We start from the raw sequence: 24,018 nt of genomic DNA on the forward strand, positions 1-24,018 counted from the left end.
AAATATTATATATTCTGTATTATCTTGCATTAGTTGTAAGGCCACAAAATGTTGACTGAATGTGTAGACATTAAACTACCCATCCAAATAATGGAATAAGCCTAAGTACTGAACTACCCATTCAAATAATGGAATAAGCCTAAGTACTGAACTACCCATCCAAATAATGGAATAAGCCTACACACTGAACTACCCATCCAAATAATGGAATAAGCCTAAGCACTGAACTACCCTTCCAAATAATGGAATCAGCCTACGCACTGAACTACCCATCCAAATTATGGAATAAGCCTACAAACTGAACTACCCATCCAAATAATGGAATAAGCCTACGCATTGAACTACCCATCAAAATAACAGAATCAACAATTTAATTTAAAATATATAAAAACACCTCAGATTTTGTTCTATACCAAAGCAACACTAATTTAGAAAATAACTAACAGCCTCACATTTATGATTTCACAGCAGTTAATTAAACGCTAGCAGTGTTTACCTTAAATGTAAATATATATAAATTTCGTGACATTACATTCAAACATAAAATATGGTACACTGCCTCAAAATTATGGCACCACATTCGAAAAAAAGTGCGTAGAAAAGTAAGTAAACAACATAGATATATATCATAGTCTAACTGGATTTTATTGTCTCTGATGTGTGTCCATTCTTCATCGTGACCTTGCCCTCTTGCTGTCGTGGTTGATTAGGTAGAACTAAACAGACCAGCATTGCGATCACACACACGATATGTAGCCACCAGTTCATGTGACTGAAACACAAATGAACATCTTATGACTCCAAAACAATGATTTACTTAAAATAGAAGATATTACAAAACAACACAGATTTTTACTTCTTTTAACAGACCCCTTCTGTTAAAAACTACCAGCCAATCAAAAAGCATATTGACAAAATTCAAAACTTCAAAAGTTTAAGCCAACAGAAAGAGATTGTTTGAAGCCTAATAAAATAATTTCTGTTATAACCAGTGAAGGAACGATGATTGGATAAAATCTATATCTAGTCATTTAACCTCATATGATACAATTTTTCATAATCAATCATCAGTACCTTAAAATTTTCTTGTGTTTTAACAAAAACAAAATTCAGTCTAGGTATGAATAGTAGAGATGCTTATTGCCAATGATATTCAGTCTTAGGCAAATTCTAGGTTAATGAGGTATTATAGGTTAAAGTTACGAAAAAAAAGAAAATATCTGAATTTTGAACACAAAGTTAGCCGATTATGTAACCAATTAACTACATCGGAAAATCTATCCAATTACAACTGATCGGTTATGGATTTTAGCCGATTTCCAATCACTGTTAAACACAGGTATTGGATAAAAATGTCTATACATAGGTACAATACTTACTTATAAAACATCATGGAAGGCTTGAAATAAAGCAGGTTGAATGCTACCCCAGTGTATGTTATGGCAATATGTGTCATCAGGAAAGTTATAAAATCATAGAACATCTTCAACGATGTCGATCTTAAGAAAAATGGACGCACTTTCCGCCGAACCTACAAAACAAGACAAGTGATCCTGTTTAATCTGAAAACTGTATTGAGAAATAAATGTAAAAACAAGTGTACATTTCACATGAGATTTTGTGACACAAGTCTGATAAGTTTTTAAAGCTTGCAAAAATTCAAATTTGGAGACAAATTTCATTAAATCTTACACAAAATGAAAACAAATTTAAGATCATACAACTCAAAAATGTTACATTTTGATGGGCTTTAAAGTAGAAGACAAAATCATAAGAAGGCAGCCATTTTGTATCACTTTTAATTTCTGACTGGCGTAGCCAATGAAAATGCCCCAAGGTCATGCCAGTGACATATGCAACTAGAACCCTGACTGGTCATCAAGGGCCCCGCTATATGTGGCTGATTTAGATTGGGCAAAGCAAACTCAAGTTATCACAAAGAAACTGATTTTAACTTACAGTTTGACCTTTGGACCTGAATGACAATTTATCTCAAACAAGAGGCCCATGGGCCTTAACGGTCATCTGACATTAGATACAAGATATAAAATTTGAACTCATTTCACCTTGATTTAAGAATCAAGGCCACTCAGCCATCCCCTTGAAAGTGGATCAAGACTTTTCATTTCAACAAACTTGTTTGAACTTCATCCCAGCATGCTAAAGGTTAAATATTAATACTGAAGGCCTTTGGTTAGTCAGAAGAAGTTTCTTAAAAGATTTCAAGACTTTTGACCACTGTGACCTTGAAAGTGGGTCAAGGTCATTTATCAGAATAAACTTGGTAACCCTTTATTCCAGCATCCTACAGGCCCAATATCAGCACTCTATGCCTTTTGGTTATTGAGAAGAAATTATTTAAAGATTTTAACATATTTGACCCCTGTGACCTTGAAAGTTGTTCAAGGTCATTCATTTGAACAAACTTGATAGCCCTTCATCCCAGCATGCCACAGGCACAATATCAGCAATCTGAGCCTTTTGGTTGTTGAGGAGAAGTCGTTTAAAGATTTTAACATATTTGGCCCCTGTGACTTTGAACGTGGGTCAAGGTCATTCACTTGAACAAACTTAGTAGCACTTCATCCCAGCATGTCACAGGCCCAATATCTACACTCTGAGCCTTTTGGTTAATGAGAAGAAGTTGTTTGAAGATTTTAACATATTTGACCCCTGTGACCTTTAAAGTGGGTCAAGGTCATTCATTTGAACAAACTTGGTAGAGCTCCATGCCAGTATGCTCTGTGCCAAGTATATCAGCACTCTATACCTTTTGGTTATTGAGGTGAAGTTATTTAAAGATTTCAATATATTTGACCTCTGTGACCTTGAAAGTGGGTCAAGGTCATTTATTAGAATAAACTTGGTAACCCTTTATTCCAGCATCCTACAGGCCCAATATCAGCACTCTATGCCTTTTGGTTATTGAGAAGAAGTTATTTAAAGATTTTAACATATTTGACCCCTGTGACCTTGAAGGTTGTTCAAGGTCATTCATTTGAACAAACTTAATAGCCCTTCATCCCAGCATGCCACAGGCACAATATCAGCAATCTGAGCCTTTTGATTATTGAGGAGAAGTCGTTTAAAGATTTTAATATATATTTGGCCCCTGTGACCTTGAACGTGGGTCAAGGTCATTCACTTGAACAAACTTGGTAGTCATTCATCCCAGCATGCTACAGGCCTTATTTTAGTTGCCTGGGCCTTTTGATTACTGAGAAGAAGTCCTTTGAAGATTTAAAGACATTTGACCCCTGTGACCTTGAATGAAGGTCAAGGTCATTCATTTGAACAAACTTGGTAGGGTTTCATCAAAGCAAGCTACAGGCTAAATATTAGTTGCCTGGGCCCTCCAGTTATTGAGAAGAAGTCGTTTGAAGATTTTAAGACATTTGACCCCTGTGACCTTGAATGAAGGTCAAGGTCATTCTTTTTAACAAACTTGGTAGGGCTTCATCAAAGCAAGCTACAGGCCAAATATTAGTTGCCTGGGCCTTCCAATTATTGAGAAGAAGTCGTTTGAATGAAAAGTTTACGGACGGCCTACACATAATAATGACACTTCCATGGCCTTCAATATTAACAGATATGAACACTATTGAGCGTGTATGGGATTACAGTATCTCGCACAAGAAGTCAATTTATAGAATCTGAAGTGTCCAACAATTGGAATACTACAAGTTACATTTATTCTAAATTGGCAGAGGTTTCCCCACAACATGCTTCGATGCTTCAGCATCTAGTCAATGGTATGAGAAGACGAACGCAAGAATTGTACCAGAAGTCTAGAGCCTATACCTGATACTGATATTTTCATACCCAACAGAACTCGTTAATTAGATAATCTTCTTGATTGAGTTATATGTTTTTAGTGAATTGATAATGCACATCTTAATAGAAGACAGTTAAAGTTAAACTTTTTTCTAGACTTTGGGAATTAGTTTTTTGAGCAGATCTTTTTAACATGATACGGCACTTCGGTTCTGTAAATTTCTTTCCGTATTAGCTGTGTATAGTTTCGTCAGATGCCTAAAAAAATTCCCATATATCCTGTTGAAATTTCCTCAAATATTGTGAACAATATTCAGCCTACAATATTTAAATATGATTTGGATTGGCCAATTACTGATGAGTAGGATAAGATTATTGTGAAGACCATTATTTAAGATATATTATATATATATATATTATATAAGATATACACTTGCCCATAAATTAGGGATCACCCGATCTATGGGTGGTCCCTAATTTATCCTACTCATCAGTAATTGGCCTATCCAAATCTATTGCTATTCAGGAAATTTACAAACAAATCTTATTTCTTTATCCTGCAATAAGCCCACCCCTGACATTGAGGCGGACTTTGTATGTACAAAAGGATTAAGGCTAGCCTGAGTTTTGTCTTGTTCCTACAATAGACATAGGACATTTCGCAGGACAGATTTCTAGCCCATACTGGTCAGATTTCCATCAAACTGTCTGAGGTTCATTGTAGGAGCTATAGGGGACAGAAGAACCTTGGGCTAAGGTGATAGAAAGTTTGTTTGACTTACCATCCTTGAAGCTTGGATCATGAATGCCCCCGAGATGAATGTGAAATAGTACCCTGGAAAACAGCCATGCCACAACGCACTCAGAATAAATGTAAATAGTGTGCGCTGAAATGGAATCCGCGTGTAACAAATGTATCGGAACCACGACACCGTCTGGATATTCCAGTTGTCAAGAAACATCTTGGCACTCGTTGACAACTGTAAAGGAAAACAGCTATGGCTGTGAGGTAAACTGATAACCAATCAAGACAGGATCAGCAATGAAGGTCAGAGGTCATGGGTTGGTTACAATCCAAAAGTCAGAGGTCAAATGATGTGTTGGTTACAATCCAAAGGTCAGAGGTCAAATAATGTGTTGGTTACAATCCAAAAGTCAGAGGTCAAATCATATGTTGGTTACAATCCAAAAGTCAGAGGTCAAATCATATGTTGATTACAATCCAAAGGTCAAAGGTTCAATCATGTATTGGTTATTAAATTGTTTTTTAACAATCACAAAGTCATAAACAAGTATCAGAGGCCAAACAATGTGTTAACCAATAGGTCAAAGGTTAAATAACCCAACAATGTGTTAACCAATAGGTCAAAGGTTAAATAACCCATGATAAGTAATAATTAAATCTAATTGCATGATCAATATCTATTAATTATCATTTCAAAATTAAGATCATTTCTGTTCCAATTAATTATTTGCAAAGAAATAAAAAATTACCTCTAGTGAAAATGGTTTGATGTTTGTAATGAGATCCCATTTAGCCTGCCCTGAGGAGGTGAAGCCATTGAACCCAAGTCCTGAGGCATTGTTGATGGCATCACCTACAAAAGCATTTATTATCCTGCAGGTACGTTCATAATTCATCATACAAAATGAATCTAAAGACCAAAACACCGCTACACGTATACATATTATTATAAACATGTATTGTTTTATAGTTCAAGAACACTTACAATTAATACAAATTCAATAAGAATTGGAAAATATTGTTTACAATCTTTCTTCACAGGATATGGACATAAAAAAAATCTAGATATATATCCTGCTACTACTGACTCATCTAATGTTAATTTGATATCCACTGAGGTCGTTTTGGTTTATCAGGTTGACCATCTGGACAAGAGTTGTTAATGTATGAAATAATTTGGTAAAAAGTAAATCGTTAAAAAAAATAATGATACAAGAAATGAGAGAGAAATTGATGGAAAGAGAACTCACCGAGAATCCAAATGAGGTAGTATTTGACCTTACAACAGGTCATGGAAATCAGCATGTAACCTGTTCTGTACAAAAATCCATGGGAAGCAATGAATGCTGGATCTGTAAAATTCCAAGTTGATTCAACTGTATCAAACCAAACAGGCATATAAATTTCAAAATCCTCATTATCCCAGTGCCATCTGATTTCTACATTAACTCACTTATCCTCATGTTCTAAACAGATCAGAACAAAACTGATACATTGTTTGACAGTAATGACTCATGAGCAATGACTCTTTGTTTGAATGTATTGGTAGTTGTTTGACAGTAGTGACAATTGTTTGACAGTAGTGACAGTTGTTTGACAGTAGTGACTGTTGTTTGACAGTAGTGACAATTGTGACAGTTGTTTGACAGTAGTGACAATTGTTTGACAGTAGTGACAGTTGTTTGACAGTAGTGACTGTTGTTTGACAGTAGTGACAATTCTTTGACAGTAGTGACTGTTGTTTGACAGTAGTGACAATTGTTTGACAGTAGTGACAGTTGTTTGGCAGTAGTGACAGTTGTTTGACATTAGTGACACTTGTTTGACAGTATTGACAATTGTGACAGTTGTTTGACATTAGTGACAGTTGTTTGACAGTAGTGACAGTTGTTTGACATTAGTGGCAGTTGTTTGACAGTAGTGACAGTTGTTTGGCAGTAGTAACAGTTATTTGACAGTAGTGACAGTTGTTTGACAGTAGTGACAATTGTTTGACAGTAGTGACAGTTGTTTGACAGTAGTGACACTTGTTTGACAGTAGTGACAATTGTGACAGTTGTTTGACATTAGTGGCAGTTGTTTGACAGTAGTGACAGTTGTTTGACAGTAGTGACAATTGTTTGACAGTAGTGACAGTTGTTTGACAGTAGTGACACTTGTTTGACAGTAGTGACAATTGTTTGACATTAGTGGCAGTTGTTTGACAGTTGTCACAGATGCTTGACAGTAGTGACAGTTGTTTGACAGTAGTAACAATTGTTTGACAGTCGTGACAGTTGTTTTCCAATGTTGATAGTTTGACAGTTGTGACAGTTGTTTGACAGTTGTGACAGTTGTTTGATGGAAGTGGTGACTGCTTATTTCATTCACTAGAGGTGAGGATAGGGACATCTACTCATTACTCCCCCTGTCAAGAACACAGACTTTGAAAGGATGTAAAGATTTACATTATGACTTTTCTCCACTTATTCTGAACCTCCCTATAATTAGAATATTTTAAACACTTATTACTGATGTGTATTGGAACCTTGTTATCTTGAAATCGGCTTGATCATGGGAAATCTTAGCGTTATCTGAGTATTCTACTCTAACGAGTTCAAATGTTTGATGTGAAAGTCACTAAGGCCCAACGAATACTTTGACTCAAATGGGGTCTGCGAGTTATAGGAGTTAAAGATAATGAATTTTGACTGTATTTACTCCAAGGAATGGCTTGTACCTACATTATTTAACAACATATGGAGAATGCCACAATGCTATTGTCTGTGATCTTGATTCCCTTAAAATTACAAACCATCCTGGGTTGGGATCAAAGCACACATCTCTTATATTTGCCTGTGGGTGACATTAAACTCTAATATTCTACACCTTTTTTCCATATTTGTTATTCTAACCAGTATCATAAGAGCAATCAAAAGACCTGTTACTGGAAGACTACAGTAAAAACTAAGTTAAAACACACCTGAGTTGAGCAAGGCAGGAAAGCTTGGTGCCACACGGACATGGATTATAACCCAGAACAAAGTTTCACACAGTTTTAAACACACAGGTTTCTGTAAAACAAACACAAGTGTCAAATATGATGAGTTTCCACACATTTTGTTAAATGGTAAACTTTCATTATCATCTTCATTGTGATGACAAAACTAATTGTGAATTGACATCAAAAAACTTTATCAAACTTTCAAAATTGTTAGATGGTTATGTGAGAAAATCACCTTCCTCTTTTAAAGCATAACTAACAGGATTTTGTCAATACAATGTTGTAATTAAGAATCTAAACCTTTGTGTCAAAATGCTAACAGGTCAATTAAATTTGTTCATCTACTTCATCAGCAATCACCGTTTTCTTTCCTTCCTTTTCCAGTTGACTAGAACTTTCAAAATGGTCATGAGTTTTAAGAGAAACCCTGTATGTGGTAAGTTCTTACTACATTTGAGCAAAATCATCCACAGAAACGAGAGTCTCTGACTCAAATATTTAAAATTTTGCGTCTCAGGAATTGCCCTTGTGACCTTAACACTTGATCCAAACCAACATTATACAGAAAACATTGTATTAACTCTGTAGGTGCCACTTGTGGTGATCAGTTTGTATTAGAGATTTTTAAATGAAGGATCACACTGCTTTACTTACAAGTGGCGATGGTGGAAGACGATAGACTTTCTTGGAATTTTTCACCTGCAAAAGGAATAACATGATATTGTACCTTTGTAAAAATAAAACTGGAATATAATTTTTGCTGATGGTAAATTTTTTAAGCAAAGCTACTGCAAAACACAATGTTAGAAATCACAGCAATATTTCCAGAAAATCACTTGAAATTGTAACTCACTCAAATTTAAACTTACAAGTTCAACATTTATATCGCCATCTTTTCTGTCATTTGAATTTATTTCCATCTGAAAAATTAATGAAAGAAGTTTGTTAATTATAAAATAACTTTTTCCAGTTTGATTCAAGCAGTGTGAATTGGGGTCGTCATCTTATACATTACCAACCCCATACAGAATATACAGAAAATGACCTTCTAACTCTTATATATCAATAACACATACACAGTTATATACTAAACTTTCAAATGCTGATGAGAAATGTTAATGGAGGTCTTTGGCAGAGCATACTGTTTCATATTCCCTGTCCAAAATATGTACAGTCAAACCAGTGGCCACCTCTATATATTAAAGGGCCATCTGTATATAAAGTCTACCTCTCTATAAGGATAATCTGTCTGTAAAACCACCTCTTTATAAAGGTCATCTGTCTATAGGTCACCTCTCAAAATATGTACTCTCTCTATATAGCCACCTCTCTATAAAATACTCTCTCAGTGGCCACTCTCTATATATTAAAGGGCCATCTGCCACCTCTCTATAAATATATATAAAGGCCACCTCTCTATAAATATACTCTCTCTATAAGGATATATCTCTCTGTAAAACCACCTCTCTCTATAAAGGTCTATAAATATATCTCTCTATATAGGTAATTTATTCTCTCTATAAAGGTCACTCTCTCCTCTCTATAAAGGTCACCTCTCTATGAAATCTACCTCTCTATAAAGGCCACCTCTCTATCATTATACTCTCTCTATATAGGCCACCTCTCTATAAATATACTCTCTCTATATAGGCCACCTCTCTATAAATATACTCTCTCTATAAAGGCCACCTCTCTATAAATATACTCTCTCTATAAAGGCCACCTCTCTATAAATATACTCTCTCTATAAAGGCCACCTCTCTATAAATATACTCTCTCTATAAAGGCCAACTCTCTATAAATATACTCTCTCTATAAAGGCCACCTCTCTATAAATATATTCTCTCTATAAAGGCCACCTCTCTATAAATATACTCTCTCTATAAAGGCCACCTCTCTATAAATATATTCTCTCTATAAAGGCCACCTCTCTATAAATATATTCTCTCTATATAGGCCACCTCTCTATATATATACTCTCTCTATATAGGCCACCTATCTATAAATATATTCTCTCTATATAAAGGCCACCTCTCTATAAATATATTCTCTCTATAAAGGCCACCTCTCTATAAATATATTCTCTCTATAATAGGCCACCTCTCTATAAATATATTCTCTCTATAAAGGCCACCTCTCTCTCTATATATAGGCCTCTCTATAAATATATTCTCTCTAAAAAGGCCATCTCTCTCTATATATATACTCTCTCTATAAAGGCCACTTCTCTATATATATACTCTCTCTATAAAGGCCACCTCTCTATCATTATACTCTCTCTATAAAGGCCACCTCTCTATAAAGGCCACCTCTCTATAAAGGCCACCTCTCTATAAATATACTCTCTCTATAAAGGCCACCTCTCTATATATATACTCTCTCTATAAAGGCCACCTCTCTATAAATATATTCTCTCTATAAAGGCCACCTCTCTATAAATATATTCTCTCTATATAGGCCACCTCTCTATAAATATATTCTCTCTATATAGGCCACCTCTCTATAAATATATTCTCTCTATAAAGGCCACCTCTCTATAAATATATTCTCTCTATAAAGGCCACCTCTCTATAAATATACTCTCTCTATAAAGGCCACCTCTCTATAAATATATTCTCTCTATATAGGCCACCTCTCTATAAATATATTCTCTCTATATAGGCCACCTCTCTATAAATACATTCTCTCTATAAAGGCCACCTCTCTATAAATATATTCTCTCTATAAAGGCCACCTCTCTATAAATATACTCTCTCTATATAGGCCACCTATCTATAAATATATTCTCTCTATAAAGGCCACCTCTCTATAAATCTATTCTCTCTATAAAGGCCACCTCTCTATAAATATATTCTCTCTATAAAGGCCACCTCTCTATATATATACTCTCTCTATAAAGGACACCTCTCTATAAATATATTCTCTCTATAAAGGCCACCTCTCTATAAATATATTCTCTCTATATAGGCCACCTCTCTATAAATATATTCACTCTATAAAGGCCACCTCTCTATAAATATATTCTCTCTATAAAGGCCACCTCTCTATAAATATATTCTCTCTATAAAGGCCACCTCTCTATAAATATACTCTCTCTATAAAGGCCACCTCTCTATAAATATATTCTCTCTAAAAAGGCCATCTCTCTCTATATATATACTCTCTCTATAAAGGCCACCTCTCTATAAATATATTCTCTCTATAAAGGCCACTTCTCTATATATATACTCTCTCTATAAAGGCCACCTCTCTATAAATATACTCTCTCTATTAAGGCCACCTCTCTATAAATATATTCTCTCTATAAAGGCCACCTCTCTATAAAGGCCACCTCTCTATAAAGCCACCTCTCTATAAAGGTCACCTTTCTATTAAGGTCACCTTTCCATTAAGGCCATCTGTCTATAAAGGCCGTTTGTGTTTCTCAGTAAGTTGAGAAATGGAGAAATCTGTATTGGCATGGTTATTTCCTTAGACAAGATATGCGACAGATCTCCAGTATGTTGTTCAGTGAGGTAGCCACAAACGACTACAAGGAGACTCTGCCTCAAAATGACCCTGGCTGTTCATTAGGGCTAAACCCAGCAAAAACAATCCTACAGAAGACTAAAACAGCAGTGTTTTATCATTGTTTACTGACAGCAATATATAGGGGCAGTCTTATCAGGTAGTTTGTTGTTGGATAAATACTGTAACGATGAATAAATTAACATGACACTTACATCACTTTGTGAATTGACTGGAAGGTGAATATTTTCTCCTCTCACAAAGTCTTGATAGTCACAATAAAAGGCTGGTGGACCTGCCACAACACTTTGGAAGTAAAATATGTAGCTCAAGTATTCTAGAAAAGATGGCTTTTGCCTGGAAAAGAAAAGATTTGATTTCGAAAAAGTGATAAATTTCTAAACAGGAATGCATGATAACATAGATCTTTCACATTTGATATTATACTGAATCATAGTATAAATAAAAGCAGCTTGTTGAGATTAACACTCTAATGGTGCACTATTTAACATATGTATGTACAGCTCATGAGAAAACAGCTCTCTAACTCAGGAATGTATGATATTTCATTGTAACTAAGGACAAATATTTGAAAGGTAATTACCATTTTTTGCTTTATGCATTAAAAATATGATTTCTGAGAAACCCATTTTCAAAACAAATATTGTCCATTACAATAACATACTTTGCATTACACCTGCCAACTTTTTATTTGAACAAAGGAAGTTAACAATTCATATTTTCTTCAATTTTTGTCAAAAACATTAAAAAATTTCAAGAGCTAAATCTGATTTTGTAATATTTTTCAAGTAATTTCTAAAAGACAGTTTGGAGAATTACAGTCCCACATACGATCTGAGATTATAGATGTGCTCAGATGATAAGTTAATGAACGAATGAGAAGAAATATCTCAAGTATGAAATTTCAATTTTCCGTTTCTTTGATGTAGATCTTAGTTCAAAATGTAGGTCAAAGTGACCTACTTTTTATATGTGACACATTGTTTCACCAAGGTGACCCATATACTATGTTTAAAGTTTCTGTGATTAGTTGTGCAGAACATAGGACATTGACAAGATGGCAGAATAATGGAAGAACAAATGGACTATTAAACACTTCAGAAATGGAACCACATGTATATCTACCATACATCAGAGATTACACAGACCATACCTGAGAGAATGTCTCTTGTGGTTATCAATCAATGTCTCTGGTTTGCGATGTAAACCATCGTGTAATCCGAATGCTACAATGGTCACTTTCAGTGTGGACAACATGAGCGGACTAGCAACAAAAACAAGAAATATTGTTCATAGTTTTGTTGAAATTTTATCTCTTCAAATTTTCCAACATTTTGATAAAACATGATATGATAATAAAAAATTTGAATCTGATTGTGTTGAATAAAGATTAATAAACCAATTAACGATCTTGCTGTTCCTTGACCTCAGAAGACTGGTAATAAGCCCACCCCTATTTATTTCCAGGCTTGCTGAACTCTATTGGTTGTCTGTAAACTTACCCTGAAACATCTAGGGGATATTTCTGGATGTCAACTGCAAGTACCCTCCACAGATGTATACACATGAGATACGACATCGATAGTATAAAGGTCGCACTGGAGAAATAAAACAGGTATGCCTCCATAATTAAGTAGATACAACTACTATGTAAGAATTAGGGCCATGAAATAACAGGACTCCATCACTGCAATGTTTTCTGTCACTTATCAGGTAGGTTTCCTTTGACACTCATTGCCCCTGTGACCTTGATAAAGGTCAAAGTTATTTCAATGAACCATGACATTTCTTTCTTTAACAAGCTATGGGGATATTTGTCATTTTAAAATATTGTCTAATGATGTCATCGATTCTGAACCAAGTGACTTTGATAGGTCATCAGATTATGAGTAATTATCATAACTACTCCCAATTTGGCATAAAAATTTGGTTAAGTCACAAAAATTTTAACCACTGAATATAAAAATCCTTAAAGTAAGACAGTACTTGAATGGCATGTTGATGTTTATACTCACATGTGAATGATAGACGTTGGTAATAACAGCAGGGTCGTGTAACAAATTGCTGAGTGTATAAACACATGGATACTTTGACTGGAAGGTAAATCCAGATATTTATTATAACATCAATGAATACAGCCATCTAACAGTAAATAGAGATGGTCACAACCATACTCTCTAACTCTAGGAAGGAAGTAGTGGTGACACTGGCATGCTGCATTTGGTGGCATACGAAACTAAGAGAAAAATAATTAACATCTAAAACCATCCATGTAGGTAAACAAACTGCCTGAATTTGCTAGGGGAATTTCTGGTTTAATTTACAGAGAAACATTGTTTCATTTCTTTTCTTTGCTTTATTTTCAGGTTTTGTATGTCTTTTTCCATTACATAATTTTTGACGTGCCAATTCTGATACTTGGTGGTGACAAAAATTACTATGTATATATCTACACATTCTGAGAATGAGAGATGTTTTTGTTTATTTGTACAGAAACATTATTTCAATATTTCTTCTTTTATTTAAATACTGTTGGTTTAATTTTCAGGTTTCGTGTTTTGTTATATTACATATTTCACAAAATGCCATTTCTGATATTTATGATTTATGAAAAATAATTGATATACTACAGTAACACAGCCAGAATAAAGACTGTGCTTATGATAATATATGATAAGAAATCAGATATCTTCATACCTTCCATACACAAAATACAGCAAGCACATTCCCAGACTGGCTGCTGATACTTGTCTGGTGAGAACAGAAACTTTTGTTGGACATAGATAATGACGATAGGCGAAAGCGAAGACGAGGGCAAGAATCTCAGCAGATATCACATTTATCTGAAACAAGAAACAAAAAGAATAGTTATCAGTCTTAATACCTGAATAAATCCCTACCTATCTTAGCATCAGGACAGTGATGGGGAGTCAGGACACTGATGGGAGTCAAGACACTGATGGGGAGTCAGGACAATGATGGGAGTCAGGACACAGATGGGGAGTCAGGATACTGATGGGAGTAAGGACATTGATGGGAGTCAGGACACAGATGGGGAGTCAGGACACTGATGGGAGTCAAGACACTGATGGGGAGTCAGGACAATGATGGGAGTCAGGACACAGATGGGGAGTCAGGACACAGATGGGGAGTCAGGACACTGATGGGAGTCAAGACACTGATGGGGAGTCAGGACAATGATGGGAGTCAGGACACAGATGGGGAGTCAGGACACTGATGGGAGTAAGGACATTGATGGGAGTCAGGACACAGATGGGGAGTCAGAACATTGATGGGAGTCAGGACACAGATGGGGAGTCAGGACACAGATGGGGAGTCAGGACACTGATGGGTAGTCAGGACACTGATGGGGAGTCAGGACACTGATGGGAGTCAGGACACTGATGGGGAGTCAGGACACTGATGGGAGTCAGGACACTGATGGGGAGTCAGGACACTGATGGGGAGTCAGGACACTGATGAGGAGTCAGGATACTGATGGGAGTCAGGTCACTGATAGGGAGACAGGACACTGATGGGGAGTCAGGACACTGATGGGGAGTCAGGACACTGATGGGAGTCAGGACACTGATGGGGAGTCAGGATACTGATGGGGAGTCAGGACACTGATGGGGAGTCAGGACACTGATGGGAGTCAGGACACTGATGGGGAGTCAGGACACTGATGGGAGTCAGGACACTGATGGGAGTCAGGACACTGATGGGGAGTCAGGACACTGATGGGAGTCAGGACACTGATGGGGAGTCAGGACATTGATGGGAGTCAGGACACTGATGTGATGAATTTAATGGAAGAACAAGTCATCCTCTCATCAACTTAGCTATATACTCAGTGCTGGATAGAACTGTTATGGTTATCACTATATTTGAATGATGAGGTCAAATGCCTTACACATCAGTCACAACAGCTGCTTATAACTCCATGATAAAATGATCAAGTACCCTTCACTTTGTACTGCAAGATATTCTCCTTAAATATATATGCACTGATGGATATGGAATCCTTTCAACATGACCCCCTAATCCTACATGGACAAAAGACACTTCCAAAATTCCTTCATTTCCCTAGAGACATAAGACTGTCAAAGAGTCGCCTAAAATCCCCTATACACAAATGTCTCATTTCTAGATTCCCTACAAACTCCTGTTGACAAAAAGACTTCTAAATCTGCTAAAACATCTGATACACCATAGTCAATTACAAATTACTTACAATCTCCTCTAGACAAAAAGGTCACTTCTAGATCCCCTATAATCTCATGTGAATATCTACTACATTCTCCCTGAAAACAATAGTCACTTCCAAATCACCAGTAATCTCCTAAAGACTAACAAATCACTTTGAGACCCTATACAATCTCCTATAAACAAAATAGACACTTTCAGATCCCCTGCAGTCTCCCATCCACAAAACAGACGTTTTCATATCTTCTTCATTCACTCATAGACAAAATAGACACTTTCAGATCCCCTGCAGTCTCCCATCCACAAAACAGACGTTTTCATATCTTCTTCATTCACTCATTGACAAAATAGACACTTTCAGATCCCCTGCAGTCTCCCATCCACAAAACAGACGTTTTCATATCTTCTTCATTCTCACATAGACAAAATAGACACTCTCAGATCCCCTGCAGGTTCCCATCAACAAAACAGACATTTTCAATCTTCTTCATTCACTCACAGACAAAATAGACACTTTCAGATCCCCTGCAGTCTCCCATCCACAAAACAGACGTTTTCATATCTTCTTCATTCTCACATAGACAAAATAGACACTTTCAGATCCCCTGAAGTCTCCCATCCACAAAACAGATGTTTTCATATCTTCTTCATTCACTCACAGACAAAATAGACACTCTCAGATCCCCTGAAGTCTCCCATCCACAAAACAGACGTTTTCATATCTTCTTCATTCTCTCATAGACAAAATAGACACTCTCAGATCCAATGCAATTCCACATTGACAAAACAGACATTTTCAATCTTCTTCATTCACTCACAGACAAAACAATCACTTTCAGATCCCCTGCAGTCTCCCATCCACAAAACAGATGTTTTCATATCTTCTTCATTTTCACACAGACAAAATAGACACTCTCAGATCCCCTGCAGTCTCCCATCGACAAAACAGACATTTTCAATCTTCTTCATTCACTCACAGACAAAATAGACACTCTCAGATCCCCTGAAGTCTCCCATCGACAAAACAGACGTTTTCATATCTTCTTCATTCTCTCATAGACAAAATAGACACTCTCAGATCCAATGCAGTTCCACATTGACAAAACAGACATTTTCAATCTTCTTCATTCACTCACAGACAAAATAGACACTTTCAGATCCCCTGAAGTCTCCCATCGACAAAACAGATGTTTTCATATCTTCTTCATACTCTCATAGACAAAATAGACACTTTCAGATCCCCTGAAGTCTCCCATCCACAAAACAGATGTTTTCATATCTTCTTCATTCTCTCATAGACAAAATAGACACTTTCAGATCCCCTGAAGTCTCCCATCGACAAAACAGACGTTTTCAATCTTCTTCATTCACTCACAGACAAAATAGACACTTTCAGATCCCCTGCAGTCTCCCATCCACAAAACAGATGTTTTCATATCTTCTTCATTCTCTCATAGACAAAATAGACACTTTCAGATCCCCTGAAGTCTCCCATCCACAAAACAGATGTTTTCATATCTTCTTCATTCTCTCATAGACAAAATAGACACTTTCAGATCCCCTGCAGTCTCCCATCCACAAAACAGATGTTTTCATATCTTCTTCATTCTCTCATAGACAAAATAGACACTTTCAGATCCCCTGAAGTCTCCCATCCACAAAACAGATGTTTTCATATCTTCTTCATTCTCTCATAGACAAAATAGACACTTTCAGATCCCCTGCAGTCTCCCATCCACAAAACAGATGTTTTCATATCTTCTTCATTCTCTCATAGACAAAATAGACACTTTCAGATCCCCTGCAGTCTCCCATCCACAAAACAGATGTTTTCATATCTTCTTCATTCTCTCATAGACAAAATAGACACTTTCAGATCCCCTGCAGTCTCCCATCCACAAAACAGATGTTTTCATATCTTCTTCATTCTCTCATAGACAAAATAGACACTTTCAGATCCCCTGAAGTCTCCCATCCACAAAACAGATGTTTTCATATCTTCTTCATTCTCTCATAGACAAAATAGACACTTTCAGATCCCCTGAAGTCTTCCATCGACAAAACAGACGTTTTCAATCTTCTTCATTCTCTCATAGACAAAATAGACACTCTCAGATCCAATGCAGTTCCACATTGACAAAACAGACATTTTCAATCTTCTTCATTCACTCACAGACAAAATAGACACTTTCAGATCCCCTGCAGTCTCCCATCAACAAAACAGACGTTTTCAATCTTCTTCATTCACTCACAGACAAAATAGACACTTTCAGATCCCCTGTAGTCTCCCATCGACAAAACAGATGTTTTCATATCTTCTTCATTCTCTCATAGACAAAATAGACACTCTCAGATCCCCTGAAGTCTCCCATCCACAAAACAGACATTTTCAATCTTCTTCATTCACTCACAGACAAAATAGACACTTTCAGATCCCCTGAAGTCTCCCATCGACAAAACAGATGTTTTCATATCTTCTTCATTCTCTCATAGACAAAATAGACACTTTCAGATCCCCTGCAGTCTCCCATCCACAAAACAGATGTTTTCATATCTTCTTCATTCTCTCATAGACAAAATAGACACTTTCAGATCCCCTGCAGTCTCCCATCCACAAAACAGACGTTTTCATATCTTCTTCATTCTCTCATAGACAAAATAGACACTCTCAGATCCCCTGCAGTCTCCCATCCACAAAACAGATGTTTTCATATCTTCTTCATTCTCTCATAGACAAAATAGACACTTTCAGATCCCCTGAAGTCTCCCATCGACAAAACAGACGTTTTCAATCTTCTTCATTCTCTCATAGACAAAATAGACACTCTCAGATCCAATGCAGTTCCACATTGACAAAACAGACATTTTCAATCTTCTTCATTCACTCACAGACAAAATAGACACTTTCAGATCCCCTGCAGTCTCCCATCCACAAAACAGATGTTTTCATATCTTCTTCATTCACTCATAGACAAAATAGACACTCTCAGATCCCCTGAAGTCTCCCATCCACAAAACAGATGTTTTCATATCTTCTTCATTCACTCATAGACAAAATAGACACTTTCAGATCCCCTGCAGTCTCCCATCCACAAAACAGATGTTTTCATATCTTCTTCATTCACTCATAGACAAAATAGACACTTTCAGATCCCCTGCAGTCTCCCATCCACAAAACAGATGTTTTCATATCTTCTTCATTCACTCATAGACAAAATAGACACTCTCAGATCCCCTGCAGTCTCCCATCCACAAAACAGATGTTTTCATATCTTCTTCATTCACTCATAGACAAAATAGACACTCTCAGATCCCCTGCAGTCTCCCATCCACAAAACAGATGTTTTCATATCTTCTTCATTCTCTCATAGACAAAATAGACACTCTCAGATCCCCTGAAGTCTCCCATCGACAAAACAGACGTTTTCATATCTTCTTCATTCTCTCATAGACAAAATAGACACTCTCAGATCCCCTGAAGTCTCCCATCGACAAAACAGATGTTTTCAATCTTCTTCATTCACTCACAGACAAAATAGACACTCTCAGATCCCCTGAAGTCTCCCATCGACAAAACAGACGTTTTCATATCTTCTTCATTTTCACATAGACAAAATAGACACTTTCAGATCCCCTGAAGTCTCCGATACACAATAAAATGTCACTTCCTGGGCTCCTATGCATTAACACCATAGATAAGAGACGTTTAGATCCTAGATATTCTCTCATAAAGGGCATAATTCCATATCCCTTTATGTTCTAATTGTTCCAGACATTTAAATAGATTTCTAAATTTTAAAAACCTCCTGAGTGTTGATTACAGCTTTCTGTTTACTTCTGATAACTTTTAATTCATGTACATGTGTATATATATCAGTACAGAGTTGTTATAGTAGGAAACATGAGCATGCTTATAACATTACAGGATAAAAGTTTGAGTCAACACCAGAAAAAGATTGTACACAGAATGGTTTATTGACAGATTGGCTCAGACTTAAATAAACATGATTTAAGTAACAAGTATAACACACTCATAATACCTACATAGCCTGAATCAACGAGGATTGTCCTTGTAAGACTCATTATAAATAAAGAAAATGGACAAGAAGTCAGAAAAAAATTTAAAACCAATAAATCTTAGCTTTGCTTCATTTGTATTTAAACTGTATTTAAACATAAGGTAAATATTTGGCAATATTATAATTTTGTAAAGATCACAATTAAGTGAAGGGGGAGAGGGGGAGGGGACAGGGGATCAATTCACAATAAAAATTTCAAAAAAAAAACAAAGGATATACTCTGTTATATAGTTGTATTTAAAGTTATACTCTGTTATACTGTATCAACACTAAATCCTTTACTTCAGTCAAAGATAAATTCAAGTCTACAAACAGCCAAGGACATAAGTATATATTATATAGATATGCTATCTGATTAATTTTTTCAGCTGCCGTTGTGATCTTGTAAGAATTTCATCATCTATTGGTCACATGCTTCAGAGGTCATGTGACTGATCTCACATTACATGTAACTCTGCTATATCCAATCAGGTTTTTAATTCGTTAACCAATAAGAAATAAAGAATTTCACCTTCACAATATTCTATTTTATCAAATTATCAGAAAATGTGGAGGCAAAATTTTACATATAATTTAAACTGTGAAAAGATGCTGGTATGCTACAGGGATGGGTCTCATAGATGTGTTTTTTATCAATTAATTTGATCGTTAGATTAAATGAGGTGTATACAATACAAACAAGTAAACACAAACACTGATACCTAACAAACAACATCATAATCATCATTTCAGATAAACAAGAAAAGACAGACTGCCTCGGTGAGAATATACAGATGTATATATATATATATATATGTAAATATATATTTGAAGTAAATACCATGTAAGACATTTTTATGATCAAATAAAAATAAAAATTATTGACATGGTAATATCTCACATTTTTTAAAGTTTTCAAAAAAAAAAATATTCAAAGGTTGATTTTTCATTCTCCTGAACTGTCATACGTTGCTTTTCCTTTAATTTATTTATCAAATGCAATTGGTTGTGACAGACCATTTAAACATCTTAAAAGTAGGTTCACTTACTATTATACTGTGCACTATTAGCTACTGACTGGCCGAGGGCCAAAACAGGGCTAACATTTGAGAGAGATGTAACAACTAGCCCAGATACATTTATCTTTGGGCACTGTTCCCATAGAGATCGTGTTCTTTTTGATGTTATAAGATATGCTGATCATTCTCTGTCCTGCTGCAGGAAGTAGTTCTGTGTGTCTCTGGTTGCCATGCTTATTGTAATAATAATTACATTACAGTTCACCGTACTGAATTAATTTTCAACTTATTGTAATCAGGTCGTCTTATTGTAATAGAGTCTTACAATAAGCATTTTATCACAATATGGGTTACAACATATCGTGAATATCAGCTGCTTTTGTGTCTGCTAGATCAAAACAACCAATCCTTTTACTTTTGGCTCTTTGACTTAATATCTATTTATTTATGAAAAATTGTTAAGACAACATTTTCAAAACTAATTTAGAATATACATGACCAAAATTCAGTTGATACAATCTATAGATTAGGGAACATTTTTTTTTCATTTACAACAAATTAGAGAAAACAAGATATTTCTAATTTTACAAATATCCAAACATTGGAACAACTTACACATCATATACAGCACACTATTGTTGAAGTCACCTTTGAATTACTTTCTGCTCAAAAGACAGAAGTCAGGAGAAATATAGTGATGTCAAGATTTTCCAGATGTTTATAATGGACGTCACCTTGAACATGCCCTATGCATGAATTTGTGTTTTGTTAAGTATCAACTTGTAGACTGTGTCCTCGTTACATAGTGTAAGTCTCGTCTTTGTCATTAATTTAGAAGAAGAAGATTTAAAAAGATTCATCACACAATTGGGCTTTTGTGTCATGTCATATGACCATGCCTGTCATAAATATCGTAGGCAAGAGAATCCATTAATGTCATAAGTCATGTCTTCATGACAAAAAGTCTGTTTTATGAGGGAATTAATTTTTGTGCTTTCAATAATTTCAGAAATACATGTTAAATGATAGATAGAATTTAAATATTCATTACGGGCATTAAATAATTTGGCAAATCACTCTCCAAAACGCTCATGACCTGTCAAATTATTTAACCCGCCTAATAAATCGCATGTTACATTGACTTATGCAAGAATTTCTATTTTCAAGATGGCGCTATCATATTGCTGTCATTTTGAAAACAGTACCTTTATTACACCTAAATTTCAATTTATACAGCTGAAAGTATTCATTCTGATTTCTCTCCATTGGTGGTGGGGAAAAATTACAAATGCTGATTTTCAATATGGTTGTCATGTCTGAATTTCAGTTAGGACCATTTCAATCAATTATTTACACTCAATCTAGTCTATTCAATGATGGAAATTTTGTAAGTATCACTCTTTACTTCCACATATAGGAGAAGCAGTAAAACTTTTTTTAAGATGGTCGTCTTGAAAATTAAATGGTTCAAAATCATATCTATATATTATGGACAGATTGTGGACCATACTCTTCTCACTAACTGATGTCCAGTCTAGTAGTACTAACGGTTAAAGGTTATCAAATGGACAGATGGACAGACAGCGTTATCAAGTCTTGATAAAAGCACTTCTGGTTTTCCACCAGTAGAGATAAAAGCCTACAATTCATGTTGACGTTCATCTTTCATCTCTACTGGTAGAAAACCAGAAGACATGGACCATGAGAGAGCAGAGAAGGATATGAAACATCAGTGGAACCCCTGGATTTTGGAGGTAAGTACACCATATGTATCCTATAATTAGCCAACAGGAGTATACAACTTTAGACTCTACAGTCTGGCAAATGACCCTATACTGTTTCAAATCTGTTCTGGGAATCGAACCCCGGACGCCTGGCAAAAAGTAAGTGCATTACTGCTCCACCGAATTACTCTATGGTTTTACTGCCAGATAAATTCAGCATACAAGCCATGCCCATACATCATCATTTATACTAATTAAAGACCCCTGGCCAGGGCCCTCACACCCCATTTTGGGACTGGTGCCCGGGCCCTTAGAATTGGGAAAAATAATGGTGTTTTCCTTAGAATTGGGAAAACTTCGTGTCTAAATTGGGAAAAAATGATACTATTTTGCGTTGGGAATGGGGCCAAATATCGGCCCCAAATCTGGCAGATCGAGAGCCATGCTGGCTGTCCAGCTCTGTGTCCAGAATTAATTCTGACCCCTTAACTGGCTGTTGGCAAGGTATATCCTCAAATTCCTTAAGCTCCCAACCATTTCGAACACCTGTCCTATACAAAGTCGGGCTATACCAAGCTGGTGTAATATTGATATTGGTGACAGGTGTTGTTAATGGTGGGGACAGGTTGCTGGTATCAATAAACAAGATTGTACTCGACTCACGAGACTCGATTTAATCTTGAAGATTTCTATTGAGCTTTACTTTGACAACATGTATGCTTCAATAGCTATTCATACCTGAAAACATATGGAGGGAATAAGTTTTTTTAAACTTCATTTACCAGTAACTTTTAGTAATAAGGAAATGCTTTTAAAATCAAATCAAGTCCGTAGTTGGTTCAGGCCTATATTGTATGTATCAGTGATGACTAAAAATGTAAATATGACACACATACATTTGTACATACACACACACATGTATGCCGACACAGGAAAGTTTCGTACAGAAGGGTTTGACAATGTGTGATACAAAACACGCAGGTGTAGAGAGACAAGGAAATCTAAAAGTTTGAAAAGTTTGAAAATGTCTCGTGCAGATAAATGTTTGAATCATAAGGACCAGAGCATATTGTATTTCTCAAAATACCTGACGACACATAAGCTTATTTTGATTCCAAGTCACACCCAATGACCATGCTGGCATGTTATCAACAACGAAGAGGATGTTTAGGTACCATCAGCAAAGTATATTCACCTGGGAAACGTATATATATTACTTATCGTATTCGGTATGCGTTAAACCTACCTGCATCAAGGGTACGCCCATAAAATGGGCCAAAGCTTGAAACATTTTGTCCGTCTGTAGAAGTGTAGCTGGAACGTCACGCTTGCTTTACAGTAAGCGTAAGGTCAAAAGTCATGGGTCACAGGTTCCAGGTCATGACCTTTGGGTTCCTGCACAAGTTATACATGTTTACCAACTTTGAAAGTTATTATTTGCGAGTGTGTACATCCATGTTTGTTCATTCTTCATCTTGGAAACGCGTGGTTGTTGTTGAGGCTCCCCATGGGGTCAATTAAAAACATTAGAATATGTTTCGCACCGAAATAGTATCACCATGGGAGATTAATTGACATGTCTTTGTGTTTTGGTTGCTAATATAAACTAGGAGCATTTCGCTGTACAGAAAACTACGAATAAAAAACATCTTGACGACGGTCATAATATAGAACAGGAAATGGGACACATATGTCATTAACATTCTTAGTACACGTGTTCGATTGATTAATGGTTATTGGCTCGGTCTTAGAACAAACAGAATACAATAACTATGTACATGTCATTGTGTTAATAATAACTATATAATGAATTCTTCTTTCTAGGGTTTATATACACCGTTAGGACGTAAACAGAGAATTCGAAATCATCGATTTGTGAAGAAAATACGTTATTACATCAAGAACACACTAACCGAGATCTTCCTGATAATGCATTTGAAGAAATTGTCATTCTGATTTCGCAGACAATTCAAAACACACT

The 24,018-nt window shown here is 36.0% G+C and overlaps 1 protein-coding gene across 1 annotated transcript; it reads right to left on the bottom strand.

Annotated features, from left to right (window-relative positions):
• Window positions 1-633: 633 nt before the first annotated feature.
• Window positions 634-23,328, bottom strand: LOC132547107 (lysophospholipid acyltransferase 1-like). The gene is made up of 14 exons (XM_060210861.1): window positions 23,284-23,328; window positions 13,728-13,873; window positions 13,046-13,123; window positions 12,533-12,628; window positions 12,184-12,294; window positions 11,225-11,366; window positions 8,372-8,422; window positions 8,157-8,201; window positions 7,482-7,572; window positions 5,770-5,871; window positions 5,269-5,372; window positions 4,557-4,754; window positions 1,380-1,531; window positions 634-772 (listed from the first exon to the last, which is right to left on the bottom strand). Exons 1-14 carry the CDS (start codon window positions 23,326-23,328, stop codon window positions 634-636), a joined length of 1,500 nt encoding a protein of 499 aa, XP_060066844.1.
• Window positions 23,329-24,018: the final 690 nt, after the last annotated feature.

Source organism: Ylistrum balloti, unplaced genomic scaffold (genome assembly GCF_031769215.1).
Source record: "Ylistrum balloti isolate Yb309-2 unplaced genomic scaffold, AGI_CSIRO_Ybal_v1 Utg369934, whole genome shotgun sequence".
NCBI lineage: Eukaryota > Metazoa > Mollusca > Bivalvia > Pectinida > Pectinidae > Ylistrum > Ylistrum balloti.

Excerpts from the sequence above, each read along its gene's own strand:
- LOC132547107 (XM_060210861.1), bottom strand. The coding sequence starts at position 23,328 with ATGTTTCAAGCTTTGGCCCATTTTATGGGCGTACCCTTGATGCAG. Across the intron at positions 13,874-23,283 it reads TGGGCGTACCCTTGATGCAG|ATAAATGTGATATCTGCTGA; the intron begins GTAGGTTTAACG and ends TTCTTGTTTCAG. Across the intron at positions 11,367-12,183 it reads CACAAGAGACATTCTCTCAG|GCAAAAGCCATCTTTTCTAG; the intron begins GTATGGTCTGTG and ends TTTCTTTTCCAG.